The sequence below is a fragment of the Pollicipes pollicipes genome, unplaced genomic scaffold, assembly GCF_011947565.3.
Source record: "Pollicipes pollicipes isolate AB1234 unplaced genomic scaffold, Ppol_2.1 Scaffold_4881;HRSCAF=5763_pilon_pilon_pilon, whole genome shotgun sequence".
Lineage (NCBI taxonomy): Eukaryota > Metazoa > Arthropoda > Thecostraca > Pollicipedomorpha > Pollicipedidae > Pollicipes > Pollicipes pollicipes.
The window spans coordinates 49,305,125-49,321,758 of record NW_023596576.1 but is presented as its reverse complement, the minus strand read 5'-3'; the positions used below and the strand labels follow the sequence as shown (position 1 = coordinate 49,321,758).

General features: G+C 53.6%; 1 protein-coding gene across 2 annotated transcripts; it reads right to left on the bottom strand.

Annotated features, from left to right (window-relative positions):
- Positions 1–3,178: 3,178 nt before the first annotated feature.
- Positions 3,179–15,982, bottom strand: LOC119100949 (N-alpha-acetyltransferase 35, NatC auxiliary subunit). Of its 2 annotated transcripts, none has more exons than XM_037224164.1 (14): positions 15,915–15,982; positions 13,790–13,887; positions 13,261–13,409; positions 11,682–11,908; positions 10,481–10,640; positions 9,719–9,923; positions 9,284–9,465; positions 8,001–8,195; positions 6,871–7,011; positions 6,166–6,344; positions 5,408–5,615; positions 4,396–4,563; positions 4,004–4,093; positions 3,179–3,642 (listed from the first exon to the last, which is right to left on the bottom strand). In XM_037224164.1, exons 2-14 carry the CDS (start codon positions 13,875–13,877, stop codon positions 3,508–3,510), a joined length of 2,127 nt encoding a protein of 708 aa, XP_037080059.1. In that variant the 5' UTR covers positions 13,878–13,887; positions 15,915–15,982; the 3' UTR covers positions 3,179–3,507. The 2 variants fall into 2 exon arrangements, with proteins under 2 accessions (XP_037080059.1, XP_037080058.1); XM_037224163.1 differs by having other exon boundaries at positions 15,873–15,940.
- Between the last annotated feature and the right edge of the window lie 652 nt (positions 15,983–16,634).

The following is a 16,634-nucleotide window of genomic DNA, read 5'->3' as shown; positions in this document are numbered from 1 at the left end:
TGTTCAACCTAAGTATGGTGTATTGAATGGTGAAAGCTTGGTGGCAATCAGCCACAAGGGCTCTGGGCACAGGATCCTCTGCAAACTGACCTTGGCAGTTTTGGTGTTACAGTGACATTTCAGCCTATCCCAAATCAAGCATGCTCTAGATGGAAAAGATCATCAACTTTTATTGTGCATATTGCAGTGCATTGCAGCATCTGCAGCAGATTTGGGTAATTTCTGGTTATTTGTGAAACTTTTGACTCAACTCAACGTCATAATGCGCTGGAGAGAATAGGTTCACATCTATTTTGCACCAAGTGCTGAAGGTTTGGTGGCACTTGCTAACTCATCAGCTTAGGGCATAGGGTTGCTTGCAGTCAAGTTTGGTGTGTTGGGGTATCTTTAGTGACCTCTGATCTGACCTAAGGTGTTCAGAAAATGATAGGCATATCCTAAATGAAGTAATGCAGCCAATTTTGAACACCTTTAGCATTATATACATCTATAGGCCATGAAAAACTGCACTATCAACTTGCATATGTCATGTGCATGTCTAAGGAGCCTTTGTCAGTCAGCTAGTACATATGCCAGATGCATCACATACCAAATGTGCCCACAATGCGCACATATGGCATTCCCCTTTGTTAGGGCCCACCAGATAATGCAGGAGCACATAGCACTTAAAGCACTAGCAACATTTTCAAAAATGCTGTCAACCCCCATGGGATGGCAATGTCATGATTACCAGGACTGAGGAGAGCAGTTTTGGAAGGTGGGCTACCTCAAGAAATGACACACAAGGAAGGCTAAGACTACGGACATGGCCAGCTCAGGCATTAGGCTTCTCCCTTACATCCATGGTGAGATTATATTTACAATTCTTAATTCTAGAGTAAGTACACAACATAATTTATCCAGCCTGACACATGCTCTTAAAAAAACTATCTACTGCCAAGTTTTAGCTCAGCATTATACAATCACCGTCCCGGCAATCTGTCACATAGGGAGTGAGAAGGGGAGCTCAAGTTTCTTATGGTAGCCCGCATAAAACAAAGCACCAAATTACATAGTTAAGCCAGATTTGAACTGTGTTGATCTTGGTCACATAAATATTGGTTTAGTGATATCACTTACAAAAAGGGTCAGACAAACAAAAATTTATAAGTGCACAGCCACATCCACCCCATGCCTATTTTACTTACACTACCTCAATGCAATTTTGCCTCCAGGCATTTTAGCCACATAGGAAAGGAGACAGGTAATTTGAGCTACATAACATCATGGCATAGTCATGCAGTCAGGTCAGCTTTTACCACTCAGGTTAGCTTTTACCACCCATATGCCAAGTAGCCTTTTAAAGCTGGTCAGGAAAAAAAATCATCTGCATGTCTGGAGCCTGTTAATGGAGTCAGTGTCTCTGGATTGTTAATCTGGCCTGCTCTCCAAAAGTTTGAGTACAGGCCAACATGAAAAATATCAATCACCCCTCCACAAAAATATAAAGAAGCTCAACATTTGAGTTAAGACCTGTACCTACTTACTAAATGAAAGAGGGTGTCATTCTTACCATAGGATCAGTGCTTGACATTCTTGTCACATTTCAAAGTTCAGTTTGAATGTAATGACATGTGTTTGACAGGCAAAACAACACAAGCATCCTTTTGACATTGCACACTGACTAAAATCATGAATCACTTACGGCATCTGAGAACACACCTGTCATTAAGGTTATCATGATCAAAATGTCATTCAATTTTTTGAATGCACTGAATGCATCCTCCCATAGCCCGAATTCAACGCACTGCATTATACCACTAAAGCGTCTACAACAGTAAGCAGCTATTACACAGCTCAGTCACCGTTCTCACCTATTTGCTACTTCGGTGCAACAGCCTGAAGACAAAGACCATCAACTTATACCGCAGCTTCGGAGAAAACGGCTGCCACTAGGGTCGACGTATTTCCTCCCCCACTAACGCCGGAGAGCAAATAACTTTGTGGCTTGCCTACCCCTCCGCCACGCTGCTCACCACCAACCCCGTCCACGGACACTCGGCGATTGCGGAAGAACGAGTTCGGGACCGAAGGTTGCCTCCGGCACTGGGCTGCCATATCATGAAAGCCTTACCAAAAAATTCGCAAGAGTTGAAGTATTTCTACGGATTCCTTTACAGCGGAGAGCTGTCCTCAACCGTAGTACCACACGCGAAGAAGTGCATCAGAAAGTAAAGGCATCATTTCCAATTTTGACAGGTCCTTACCATGTATCGTCACAGGATACATTCTATCCAATACGCCCGGAAAGTGGGGCCTGCGACACCCCACGTTCCTGCGGTTATGCATGGAATAGCTCATTCCTGTCAATGATTTGGAAGAAAACAGCAATCAATAAATTCAGCGGCTTAGGGTTAGCAAGCCAGATATTACACGATGGTAACTGCCCTAGCCTTCCCACAGCCGATTGGTGAAAGGGACAACTCATTCAATATTGCAAGCACAGCCCCATGCAAATCAATGGCCCCCGAAGGCCGATGATACGGCATGTAAGGCGCTGCGTCACGAAATATTAAAGGCCTCCAGCATATACGATATGCCAAAATAGAGCAGCAACGGTCTTGCATTAACCAAAAAGACCCCATAAATCTGTCTTTTAGTAACTCAGCCGACAACGGCGGCGATGGGACTAAGACCGCAGTGGCGGATCGTTGACCAACCACTTCCCCGCAAGCTCCAGCGATTGCGGGAGCGACGCACGGCTCTTGAATACACCACCGGCCTCGTGTCCGGTTCCCCTGCAAGCACAGCAAATATTCCCCAGCGTCCTCGCGAAGAGAGAATTTCCAACACAAACCCTCATTCCTGTATTTATTGTGAAACATTACCACAATGCAGGTAAGTCGACACAATCCAATAATTATCTGACTAGACAGGCTGTTCTTGTGGGCTATGTACAATTCACCGCGCGTCTGTCCGCACGCAGCGCATTACTGCATGCGGGATGGGGGCCTCACGAGCGCGTCACAGTACCCTCTCGGCCGGCGACGCGGGCACCGTCCTGCATGCATGCACGCACACACCCACACACACGCGCACGCGCACCTATCGACTCACACCTAGCGAGGACGGTCTGCCCGGCGCCGGCGCGCTGCCGGTAGTCTGATTGATGCCCACGGCAGCTGCAGGGGGAGGGGGGGGGGGGGGGGAGCGACGGCAGGGATTGGGCCTGCTGAGCCTGCAGGCAGGGATTGGCAGCATCTTGAAGTGTAGGCGGGGCTGGCGCCCCCCAGGTGCACGCGGGGAGACAGACGTCGCCCCGCGACGCAGGCACGAACTGATGTCGCTGTGACGCGGGCGCGGACCGGCGCCCCCACGTGCCCGCGGGCAGGCAGTGACGCCCCACGTGACGCCGCTGTGGCACCACCCTGTGACGCAATCGGGGCTGGAGCCATCCTAAAGCTGCCACAGGTCATGGGCGGGGCACCATCACAAGAGCTAGATTTGGTTGGCTAGACGCTGACGTCATCACTGGATCCGTATCACGGGGAAGTACTTGTGGGAGGCGAAGTCGAATAGCGGCGAGCGCGCCCGCTCGTGGCCACCAGCTAGGATCTTCGCCACCACGTAGTTGGTCTTTGCTACCCTCGTCAGGGTAGACACCTGGTGGCAAGAGCGCGTGTGAAAAGACGCTCCGTTATACCTACTAACTAGCTTTAACTTTACATTAATACTTTGTGAATGCAGATGATAAAGAAAACAAAATCGGCACTTCGAAGATGCCACAGAAAAATAAAGTCCCTGGTGCGATATAACCGATATACATACTGCGCGAGAAGAGTGCGCAAAATATGGCGACGTTTGTTATGAAACAATAACATCATCAAACAGCTTAGGATGCACCCTTGCTAGTGTGCTCAAGTCAAACTGTTCTGAGCAACTTATGAAGCACATTTATGTTCCTCTGACACGTCGACCCCGCTTCCACAGTCAACTGTGCCTCGAGCAGAGACCATAGCCGTACCTCTGAATCGTTGGCCGGCAACGTCTCCAGCAAGTTCCTGGCTTGGTGAAAGCACCGGCAGGCGTCCGAGTACGCCACGGCCGCTCGGTTCTGCGGAGAACAGGCCGCCTTACGATCAGGCCTGCCTCCGACGACACACCCGGGGCGGGCCCGCAAGAGCGGCGCCCGGGCGCAGGGTACGCACCGCTGCAGCGTCAAGTCTCAGGCAAGAGCAGGCCAAACTTTGCTGAAGAACGGCTTAATTCACCATCCCTTGCTACGCATATCACAAGCACTACCTCATCTGATAAAGAACGCATCTGTTCGAGCACGAAGACGCATCGGATCACACCGGTCCGGTAAAAACACACTGGGGCGGGATATCAGCGCGCCCACGGCCGCGCCGTACCCACCTGGTCGGGTAGCATGCTGGCCATGTGCCGGTACTGGCCGTACTGGACAGGCGGCGGCGTCGCCACCACGTTGAACGGCGAGAAGCGGTGCTCGTACCGCACGCGCTCGTTGTCAAACTCGGCGTGCGGCCGTTGCAGCCGACCCTCCTCCTGCAGACCCACGCAGGTCTGAAACAGGGCGGCGGGCCGGCGGTCAGGTGACGTCAGACGCTCCCTGCCGAAGGTCGCGGCGCGGCTCCCGCAGCACTGCAGGTCCACACAGCACCGAGAAGGCGCGGGTCCCGCAGAACTACAGGTCCACACAGCGCCGAGAAGGCGCGGCTCCCGCAGCGCTGCAGGCCCGGACAGGACCGAGAAGGCGCGGCTCCCACAGAACTGCAGGTCCACACAGCACCGAGAAGGCTCCCGCAGTACTGCTGGTCCACACAGAACCGAGAAGGTGCGGCTCCCGCAGCACTGTTGTTCCACACAGCACCGAGAAGGTGCGGCTCCCGCAGCACTGAAGACCCACACAGCACCGAGAAGGCGCGGCTCCGCAGCACTGCAGGTCCACACAGCACCGAGAAGGCGCGGCTCCCGCAGCACTGAAGACCCACACAGCACCGAGAAGGCGCGGCTCCCGCAGCACTGAAGACCCACACAGCACCAAGAAGGCGCGGCTCCCGCAGCACTGAAGACCCACACAGCGCCGAACAGGCGCGGCAGCCAGCAGTCCGTTCTGCAGTGCGCCACCGCCAGCCGCGGCAGGCGCCCGCCCACTACACCACGGGCTGTTCAGGCCTGAGACGTGCTGCTGATCCGCTAACCTCCCGCCGCTCAACAAGCCACGTCACGGCAGGACAGCTGCGAAACATCGCACTCTCCTCGGCTCCGGACGAGCCCCTGCCTCCCGCATACGTCCGGCCCGCCGACAAGGCGCCACGGCGAGGCTCCGCACCGGGCCGCCGGCCGGCGGCAGGGCGCGGCGCGAGGCGGCACGCGGCACCAAGACGCAGCGCCGCAGGGTTCCCACCTTGTGCAGACCGCCGCACAGGTTCTGCAACGCCTGCGTCATGACCACGTCGCGCTCGTAGCGGCCCTTGCGCTTCTTGGCGCGGCTCTTCTTGTTGCTGCGCGCGCGCTGGGCGGCCAGCTCGGTGGCCGCCTCGTGCTCGGCCAGGAACGAGTCGGCCCGGTTCAGCGTCGACACCATCCAGCCGTACAGGCACTCGGACAGGTACCTGCCACCACAGCACCGCGTGTTACCCAACGCAACGCTCCGTAAACGGGTGTACAGATAAACCAGCCGCATAGGCAACCAGCGATCGCCGGAAGGCACAAAACCACAGGTAACGGCTAGTTTTTTGTTGTTTTACTGAACTGAGTTGCGTTGTCGCCAACTCGCTTTCCGCGTTCTTTTCACAGTGCCTGCCGCGCACGGCGCCACACTGTTTCTTCGATTCACGAGTGGATTCTACCAGTACGGGTAAACCAATGCGAGAATGCACTTTCCGGCAATTAACAATCCAGTCAGGACAGCGAGCGTGCCATTGCCGGCAACGATCAGCACCGCCCAGCCCATTTTGCTTCAGCATCCACTTATGTTCAGAAGCCAGTCGCACGGCAATGATCGGCATGCCTGGGTCCAAAGCCTGCTGGACTACGCCGCCACACAATCTCAACCGGCTTGCTCCGAATAAACGACGCCACCCAGCCCAGGCCGCTGTCAGCTGGCTGCCAGCGTCGGTCGGGCCGGCGGGCGAGCCGCGGGCGGTAGCGGGAGCCGCTCACCAGTAGATGTAGTGGTACTCGTGAACGCTGTACAGCTCTAGCTCGAAGCCGGAGAGCAGGTACTGGATCATGACGCGCAGCACGTGGTACAGGATCCAGGTGGTGAAGCAGACCAGGTGGTGGCGCGCCGGCTCCAGCTGCCGACACAGCCCGTCCAGCAGCGTGTCCACCCGCTCCGCCTGCCGGGTCACGGGGTCACCGCGTCAGTGGCCGGTCCGCTGCGCGCCAAAACCGGGCTTGGGTTCTCCTCTGGTGGGTGTTCAGCGTCAGGTCAGGTTGTAGTCGTCAGGTCGGCCCACTGGTACCCGGACGCACGTGAGGTCAGATCATGTCACTCTAAAGGTCGGGTCATGTCATGTCGGCCCAGGAGCGACCACCGTCTTATCCATCGCATGGTTACCCCCCCCCCCCCCCCCCCCCCAAGGACCTGCTTTTACGGAAATGTATTACGAAAGGTTTGCGTGGGTAGTAGTGAGCCTGGCTGAGTAGAGCTTATCACTGCTACCCTAAACCTATCAACCAGCTACCGACACTGCAGTTCACTGGATAATTTGCCCACACCTTTCCTACCAACGGTTCACGGAGGTCGTTTTTAGTACAAGCTTTTGACCATAGCGCCATATGCCAGCCTGTCCAATTAACAACTCATTGACTGGACAGAGCGTTGCCAGGTCAACATAGGTCAGGCCGGGTCGGGCCACTGACCTCCTCCTGCAGGCCGGCCAGGTCTGCCAGCACCATCTCCAGCTTCTGGCGCTGGCGGGCCCGGTTATGGCCGGTCACCTGCAGCAGCTGGTAGAAGGCCACCTGGCAGTGGCACATGAACAGGTCCACCGCGTCCTTGGCCTGCAACCGCGCCGACACACCGTAAAGCGTTGCACACCACACCCGCACCTAGACCTCAACGGCAAACAGGGGTTGATGGTGATGATTGGGGTTTTAGGGCGCGTCGACTTCTAGGGTCATTTTGCGCCCATAACAGCTGGCAAACAGGGGTTACTGCAGGGTGATAACGAATCGCAGCATGGGAGAAGAGGTTCTCAAATTTAACACACGCTTAACGATACATCTGTACGTGTCCCACGTCAAAATCTTTGGCCTCCTGCTAGATACGCCTTCGGTGGGAGACACACGCCTAGAACAAGAATGCGTTGCGCTTGCCAATGGACCGCGAAGTGAAAACTACGACAACTCAACGTTCATCAATTGATACACAACAAAAATACTGTTCAAACTTTGAGCATTCAAGTCAAACATGCCTGTTTGATAAATATGAACAGCCATAAAGGCATGCCTCAAACTGAACAGGACCAAGTCTACGGCAGCTTACCTTCCAACTAAGAACTAGTGAGCCTGTGAGTGAGCCTGTGAACACCCGTACCCTTCTGCTGGCCAGACCTGAGACAGCATGGCGGACCTCCTGGTTGACCAGTACCCGTGAGCGTCCCTACCTTCCCACTGACCAGACCTGAGATAGTGTGGCGAACCTCCTCGTTGACGAGCACCCGTGAGTGTCCCTACCCTCCCTAGTCGGACCCGCAAGAGCATGCTGCACCTTGTCGTTGGCGAGGACCTATGAGTGTCCCTACCCTCCCGCTAACCGGACCTCCGAGAGCGTGCCGCACCTTGTCGTTGGCGAGGACCTGTGAGTGTCCCTACCCTCCCCCTAACCGGACCTGCGAGAGCGTGCCGCACCTTGTCGTTGGCGAGGACCTGTGAGCGTCCCTACCCTCCCCCTAACCGGACCTGCGAGAGCGTGCCGCACCTTGTCGTTGGCGAGGACCTGTGAGCGTCCCTACCCTCCCGCTAACCGGACCTGCGGGAGCGTGCCGCACCTTATCGTTGGCGAGGACCTGTGAGCGGGGCGCGATGGACGGCGGCGAGATGAACACGCGCGCCGCCTGCAGCAGCGTCTGAGAGCCGGCCGGGCCGGGCCGGCTCGAGAGGCCGTGCAGCGGCTCGGCGATCACAAACAGCACCGTCCGGGAGAACACGCACGGCCGGGTCACGCTGAAGGCCTGCATGTAGTCCTGCGGCACGGCCGGCCCGTCACTACCAGGTCACGGCCAGATGGCACCCCCGCCACGGTCAGATGGCACACCAAACAAGGCCAGGTCACGCCCGTCACGGTCAGGACACACCAGTCACGGTCAGGACACACCCGTCACGGTCAGGTGGCACACCCGTCACGGTCAGCTAACGCCCCTCACGGTCAGGGTACAGCGGCCAGTCGGGACATACAATTCACGGCCAGTTCAACCCACAACGGTCAGATCATGCTCGTCACCGTCAGGAGACGTTCACAGTTGGGTCTCACCTGTCAAAGTCAGGTCACGCCATTCACGGTCAGGTCACACCCGATACAGCCAGGTCGCGCCCGTCACGGCCAGGAAACACCATTCCCATTTACGCCACGCCCGTCGCAGTCAGGCAACGCCCGTCACGGTCAAGAAACACCAAATTCGCGGTAAGGTCGAGCGTTCTAGATCAGGTGGCGCTGGCCCGATTCGGTCACCAGCTGAGTCACAATCAGGTCACGATCAAGCGCCGCCAGTCACAGACAGGCAACAGACGTCACCACCGGATCACAGAGGTCGATGCCAGTCCCGCCAGTAAGACCAAGTCACATGCAAGCCGTTATCGACGGCGCAAACAGAACGGCAATCATCAAAAGGTCCAGATTAGTCACGATCATACCAGGCCCGTCACGATCCGTTCACCGTCACGTCAGTGCACGCGCGGCCAGCTCACGCCCTGCGCGTTCGCGTCACTGATGCGGCCCCACAGTCGTCTCACGTGGGAGGCGGTCGTCGCAAACGGCGTGCGGTCGCTGCAGCGGCGCCATGTTGCCCGAACCAACACAACCGAAGCACAAACAAACGACCCGTAAAAAGAAAACAAACAAACGCCTCACGAAACTTTGAGCAGCCACATAAACATCTAATGGCGAGCAAAACACACCACAGGCCAGCAAAGCCGCCACAGCCACGCCAGCACCATGTTATGACTGCGCGTAACATCACGGCTGGTCGCCGCACTCCCCGCCCCCCCTCCCTCCCCTCCCACCTGATCCTTCTACGCGCCGTCCCGCAGCGTGCCATGAGCGTCGCGTGCGTACCATGAGCGCGTGCAGGTGCTTGCAGTCGAGAACGGAGCGCAGCCGGAGCAGGCGGTCGATCAGGGCGCCCAGCTCGTCCAGGGTGTGGGGGAGCGCGCGCAGGCGCGGGTAGCGCGGGAAGGCCGGCGGCAGCTGGCGCTGGTTCAGCAGCGGATCGAACCCCATCGTCACCAGGTGGCCGCCTGCCGGAGCAAGGAACGGGCGGTCGGTGCAGGTACCGAGCCATGACCCCGGGTCGGATCAGTCGGAACACTGAGGAGACACATCCCCATGGCGGGCCCGCGAAGAGATCAACAATATGACACACAACAGGCACCTAGGCAGGAGAAAGCACAGCAGAAAACAGATGACAAAACATCTGGAAACTTGCATACCAACCCAGAGATCGAGCATCACCATGATACCATGACAACACGAAGAACGCACTAACGTTACCTTTGGCAGCTTCTTCTACTTGGTGGTAGCTAGCGCCCAAGGTGCACGTATTCTTCAACAAAGGCAAAAGCTCCTTAGCGGAAGTCAACGCCTTCCAAGCCTCATCTAGACCCTGATTCTCCTTTTTGGAGAAAGCTAACACAGCTTGAAAGAGGCAGCGAAAGAACTTCAGGCGTGCTTGTACAGCAACAAGCTCATCCATCTCCTGCAAATAGATCACGGGCACAGGTGAACCCCATCCCGTCTCTTGAACATGGCTGTGCACGTGCTATCGGCGCGATCAGAAGCTATAGGTCGTAGGATTACCTTATGGGACAGTGTCGGCAGTGTGGTATAACGATTGAAGGCTCACGAAACTTTCAGCAAGTCACAGGGCCTGGTACAGCGGGAGATTTCGAAGTGATAGGATAAGTATCAAAGCTAGGCCCCAGAGCTCCTGATGTGTGCATGCACTGGGGCTGCTGGAGCCACCTACAACAAGCAACGGGTCCACGTGTGCGGGGTTCATGTTTCCGGGGTTCATGTTTGTATGGGGTTCATGTCTCCCATCGCTCCCCTCCCATGTAAGTCACGAGCATCAGCTCCGACCACAATCTATTCGCCAAAATGGACAGCCCGTGGAAGGAAAAACCACACCATCTATCATTTGCATGCAACATGATCACGCCAGACCCACGCCGCGACTCGACCCATCTGTGTCCCTCGGCCACGTGGGCTTCCTCCGGACCAGGCCGCGGCTGCGGCGCTGGGGCCGGGACCCACCTGTCTGTGGGCGGCGTCGGCGCCGCGCCGGCGTCCGCGCACCTCCCGCGTCACGTCCTCCTCCGCCTCGCGCAACATGCCGACGGCGCGCAGCGGAGTCACGCCCGTTCGGTCCGGCAGGCTCTGCGGCTGGAAGTCCTCCTCCTCGTACAGCAGAGCTCTGTGGGAGGCGAGGTGAAAGTGACGAGGCAGCAGGCTCTGTGGCTGCAAGTCCTCTCCCTCATACAGCAGAGCTCTGTGGGAGCTCAGGCTCTGTGGTACTGGAAGTCCTCTCCTCATTACCAGCAGTGCTCTGTATGTGCTCTGTGGAAGGCGAGTTAGAGTGACGAGATGGCAGGCTCTGTGGCTGGAAGTCCTCCCCCTCGTACAGCGGTGCTGTGGGAGGCGAGGTGAGAATGGTGAGGCAGCGGGCTCTGCAGCTGGAAATATTTTTATACAGCAAGTCCTATGGAAAAGGAGTGGGGAAGCACGACACTGAAGTAGTCATGGAAATGTAGTCGCAAGTCGCAATGCATCATAGTGGGCATGACTACACTCAAAATGACCAAATCCACAGTTTAAGAGCAGACTAGTGGTTCCTGTTTGCTCCCGGCGTGCACAGAGGCGACGCCGTTGGGGCTGGTAGCAGCGCCAGCCGTGTCGTTGCGCCGACTCGTGTCTCAAGACTGTGGCGCAGATCCTGCGTTTCCTGTTTCACCCTCATATACAAAACAAATGTCTCCTTGCTAAATGTTTCAGTATACCCACCTGTTGCGCCCACGGTGGCGGGCACTCGCATCCAATGGGCATTCCTCCATGCGGCAGATCGTCATGCATGTTGAACCCGTTCGCACCCTAAAATTTCACGGCAATCCGTGGAACCGTGTGCGTCGGGCGCCTGGCTAAAGAGACGCGCCCACACAGACTGCCAGACGCCACTAATTTAGTACACTAGAGAGGAGATGGACACCGGAGTCATACCAACTTCAGTTATCATCTTCATATGTCCAAAGAACAAACCACGGACAGGAAAATCCACCACGTGCTCACGAAACTGATTGGGAGTCTATATGATCTGCGTTCCACCCATATCACCAACAGCGTCCACTCCGTCCCCACCTTCCGACGGAAGGATGCGAGCCACCCACGCTGGGACACTCAGCGCAGAGCTGATGGTCGCCTGGCGGCCTGTGCCCGCCTCGCTGGGAGACGGCCGACTTACACCTGAACGAGCAGCTCGGAGATAGTGTTGACCACCTGGATGGTGGCGATGCTGAAGGCTTTGACGACGCGGTCCTGGATGAGGTGCGGCGCCTGCAGGTAGACGTTGGTGGAGACGGTCTGGGTGAGACTGTGACCCTCCAACCAGGACATGAAGTAGGCCAGCGCCGTGTCCATGACGCCCAGCTGCTCGCGGCACGTTAGCTCGGCCGTCTTCAGCAGGCCGTCCTGTGGCGGAGCATCAGCAGGGTCAGCAGCGGCGTCAGCAAGCACGGCCCGACACGCCCAGCTGCCACGCACAGCAGGCCCGGCCGACACTGCTGCCTCGGTTCGTGGCTGGCTGGATGGACATCATGGTATTCAATGTTGTGAGGCATATCTACTTCATGATTATTTGGCGGCAACTTGAAAATGCTCAGCCTAGTGGCAATAAGGTTCAGCCTAGCCCTAGTGTTAAAATGCTGTTCAGCCAAGTCATTACCGCTGTTTATCTAAAACGATATAATTCATGCATACACCTAAAATGTGGTGTGGCCAAACGTGACCCCGGAAACGTGCAACAAAACGGCGATTCTGGGCGCTTTTTCACATCGTGGGCTCCAAACTATACGCCACCGGAGAAGGCTTGAGCAAGGTCCTACCGCCCGGTTCAGTCACAGGGACGAGAGCAGAGAAGCACATCTCATGTCATCAAAGATCAGATCAGCGCACCCCATCTCCCTTACCGCGGCGCGTCCTGGCCCGGTCACTGAAACAAACACTTGATGTATGTGTGCTCAAGCTATAGCAGACAAACAGCAGCTTCTTGAAATCGATTTGTGAAACCGGAGGACCCTTATTCGCCAGCACATGGTTTCAATGGATGTGTCTGCTCGAAGAGCTTCTGCAACATACCATGTGCCCCCTTTGCACCTACGGACTAGGTGTTCGCGACTGGTGGATTAGTGGGGAGGGGTCTGTTTTTGGCACGTTGCCGCAGAGGGCAGAAGCCGCGGCTTACGGACCGACAGCACGCGATTGCATAACGGCACATGCCACAGCGCAGCGCCCCACGGCGGGGTCGTCACGACCCGATGAGCCACCGGCGGCGTTGTGAATGAACACCTGTTTGCGAACAGTCAAAGGTTTTATATAGATCGTTCTTAGCGCGTAACGCTCTATCATCTGTCTCCGGTTGTGCCTCGGTGTATTGACCAGTCCCCGTCACTGAAAGCGCGGGTGTCTCCTTTTTTGCTGCCCCTCCCCCCCCCCCCCCCCCACTTTGAGACCCAAGACAAATCCGGGGAAATATAGTTTTTTCCCCACACTAAGAGGGAAGATTTAGCTATTTCCCCTGATCAGCCCGCTCCCAACCTTGTGTCATGAAAGTACGCCTCTGACCGCAAGCAAGCATAACATGCACCAAGCCTGGTCCCCGTGTGGAATGGTGACGTCCGTGCGTGACCGGACTATACACAAGTTGACGACGCCGAGACGGTGGTGCGGCCAGCCATGACTGCCTTACATTCGCGACCCCCTGCGAACTGCTCGACAGCTGCCGCTGCCGCACCAGCAGCCCGCGCCGTGTGGGCGCCCCTCACCTCCGCGGCCTGCTGGAAGCTGCGGACCTGCCGCTGCGCCGAGTTGCACAGCATGCCCACGTCCATCTTGGGGTCCATCATCTCGATCGCGGACATGGCGTCGAACAGGCCGAACATCTCATCATGCACCAGCTCCCCCAGCTTCAGATCTGGGCAAACACAGAAAATGGAAGTTAACAAAACCACTTTTTCGACCATCATGCACAAATAATCTTGCAAAGTCACTCACTGTTGCTCAATCAGCATGATGCATTGGAAATTTGAGCACCCAGAAATTCTAAAATGCCACTGATCTGTTAGACACATTGGAGTTAAGTATCCTACCCCTGACTGTGAACACAGCACTGTCTGGTATCAAAATCCAAACAATGCTCCAATGCAAGCACTGTGCAACAAATAAATATACATTTTCATATTTTGTTGTCTTTATCCTAGCATCCACAATTTGTGATACCTTTGTCAAACTCTGGTCATAACCACGGCACAGAAGTCACACATCTTTGCAGGCATCAAATAAAATCATGTATACCTTTGCATGCATCAAAGAAGTTTTCAGTGATCTCTGACCAGTTGTATTCCACCTCTGGCTCTGGGGGCGCTGATGGCTCCAAGTCCATAGTTGCAGGTCTGAAATGGAACAGACAATGTAAACAAGCACAATGCATATAAGCCTGTTATGGAGTAGCAGTGACTACATTTGGGTCCCCTAGTGTCAGGGCCCAAGGCATGATCATAATCCCGGCCTGAGTCTCCATATCACAGCACAAAGCTTTAGCCACTAAACCAATTCCTTTCAAATACAATGTTCATTCAACACAGCATGGATTTGATGAATGGTGTTAGACAGCACCATGTAGCAGTGAGAGGCATTGAACAGGATTAATCATACTTTCTCAAAGTTCCAACAGACAGGAAAGCTTTACAGAAATCAGTTTGGAAATAATGACTTTTAAGGAAGCAGGTTTTGGGCATAGCATAACTTATAAAAAGAAAGCACACACAAATTTAAAAAGCATACCATGCAACACAGATCAAACTTGATAACGACACACAAATGTGAACACACCTTGCCTATACTAAAAGATCATGAGCAGGGATAATTTGTCATGGGTATTCAATGTACTCCTCCTAGCACATTTTATCATATATGCCATGATAATCACTTTTTTACTAAAATGATCAATGTTTAGATCTTTATATATATATATATATATATATATATATATATGTATGTAAATATATATGCATGTGTGTGTGTGTGTGTGCATGTGTGTGTGCATGTGTGCATGCATGTGTGTTGAACTGTGTGACTAAGAGCTTGAGTACATAAGAGCAAACACCTCATCCCACACGTCTGACCCGTTTTCATGCTGAAACTCCGGCACCTTTTGATATTTGTGAACTCACTGGAATTAGTAATCATGGGAAGTATACATGAAATATCCCAGCATTAATCAGATGAAATCATGTAAAATGGGTTACCAGACAAAAATGTCTTTATAATGCTACTCAGGAATGAATCATTCCTTAGTGCAGGGTTGCATAATGCTGACATGAAAGATGATTTGTTATCTTGCACATATTTGAAAATATTAATACATTTAGCAGAATGGCCAGCATGGTAAAAAGAACTGATGCCAATTTAGACCATCCTACTCCAAATGTTGCTATCATTTCAAGCACAGCAAAGAAGCTACGTAAGTATAATCTTCAAACAGAAGATTCCTAGTTGATTTGAAAAGCATATATTTTTTCAAGAGCCATGGTAAAATTATTCCCCCAAGAATTTTGGCAGGAATAAAATGGTGTCAGACAGCACCAATTATTTCTGCCATTTTTAGGATAGAGAACAGCAAAAAAGACCTGGAATTGGACAAAAACAATCCCTTTTTTAATTATCTCCATTTAGGAAAGTACTCTTACTCTGCTGTGCTAGTGACACTTCTCCTTGACATCTGTCATTTGATAACAAAATGAGCTTGGGGACTACTACATTGTCTCCATACTACAAAAAAGCATGTTAGCAAGTGAAGCAGATCTGATGTAGAAGCAATATTTGAGCAACAATTGAAGTACATGCACAAAAGAGCTCACATAGTGAATAATGGTTGACACCATTTTCAGAGCATGGACAGGAAATGTTCCCAGAAATGATAATGCTGTTAAGTTTGTTTCAAGCAAAAATATTTTCAAAACAGCCTGTAAAGCAAAAGCTGCTAGAAAATGAAACGAATTTTAGCCAGGCTACATTAAGTATACTGCACTCCAGCTTCACAGCACCATCTTTTGTGGGCATCCAGCACAGTGGGTGATTTTTTCAGACTGATGCTGCTTCATGTATAACTGTGGCCTGACAGAAGCTTGAAATGTTCAAAATGCACATGAAGTTCCAAAGATTTTAGCATTCTTGATATGATGATATCCTCTTTAGACTTTATCATCCTCCAATTTGGGGAGTCAAACGAAGAACGGAACAATGTGAAGGTCACATCACGCTTTATGGTTTTAGATGCAAGCGGAACAGCGCACTCCAACGACCATGTAGCATTTTTCTCAAGCTGACAGCTGTGTATTAAGCAAACGCCAAACTTAAGTGACCTAAGAGGACGTACCGTGGCATCCCCACAATACATGAACGTCACTCCATAATTTACCATCAGGCGATGGGGCACCACCTACGCCTCCTCTCCTCCTACGCTTGGCGCTGGCTTGGCGCACGGGCAATCACGTTCGCGAATGTGCGCCGAAAACATCTACAAAGCTTTCGCGATCGCCCGACACGAAACAGGCAAATTAGAATGCATCGCGTCACCTTTGCTTCAGAAACTCAAAAAAAGCAATCGCGATCAACACCATGCGCTGTTCACGCACCTGTTCAGAGAAAAAGGTATTATTTTGAGCTCAGAACCATACAAATTTAAACTTACACATTTCTGCCTTTTGAGTACCACCAGTCTTACATCAGCTTTCAGCGTGCGGGCCTAGAGGCCTGGGGCTGACTGACCTTTTCACTTCGGACCAATCGGAGAAGACAGCCTGTTAATCCTCCGAATTCCCCCGAAATATTCCTCGGTGCTTGGGTTGAGCAAGCACGATGGGCAAATCACATCCAGGCGTAGGGGGACGTGGGCGCGAGAGACAGTCCCCCCCCCCCCCCCCCCCCATTTCAAGCGTCAGTCGAAGATTCCTGCGTGCTGTCCCCGTCTATTGGAAAAATTGCTGAATTTGAATTGCGATTGTTTTCTATTGCGTGGATTCGACGACCCAGCGCGGGTGGATGGAGTGAGGAACAAATCTGCATACACCTGCTGTATGACCATACCGTGTTACTGCCAGCAGCTAAACTCCTGGGTGGAAAATACCCCCACATGTTG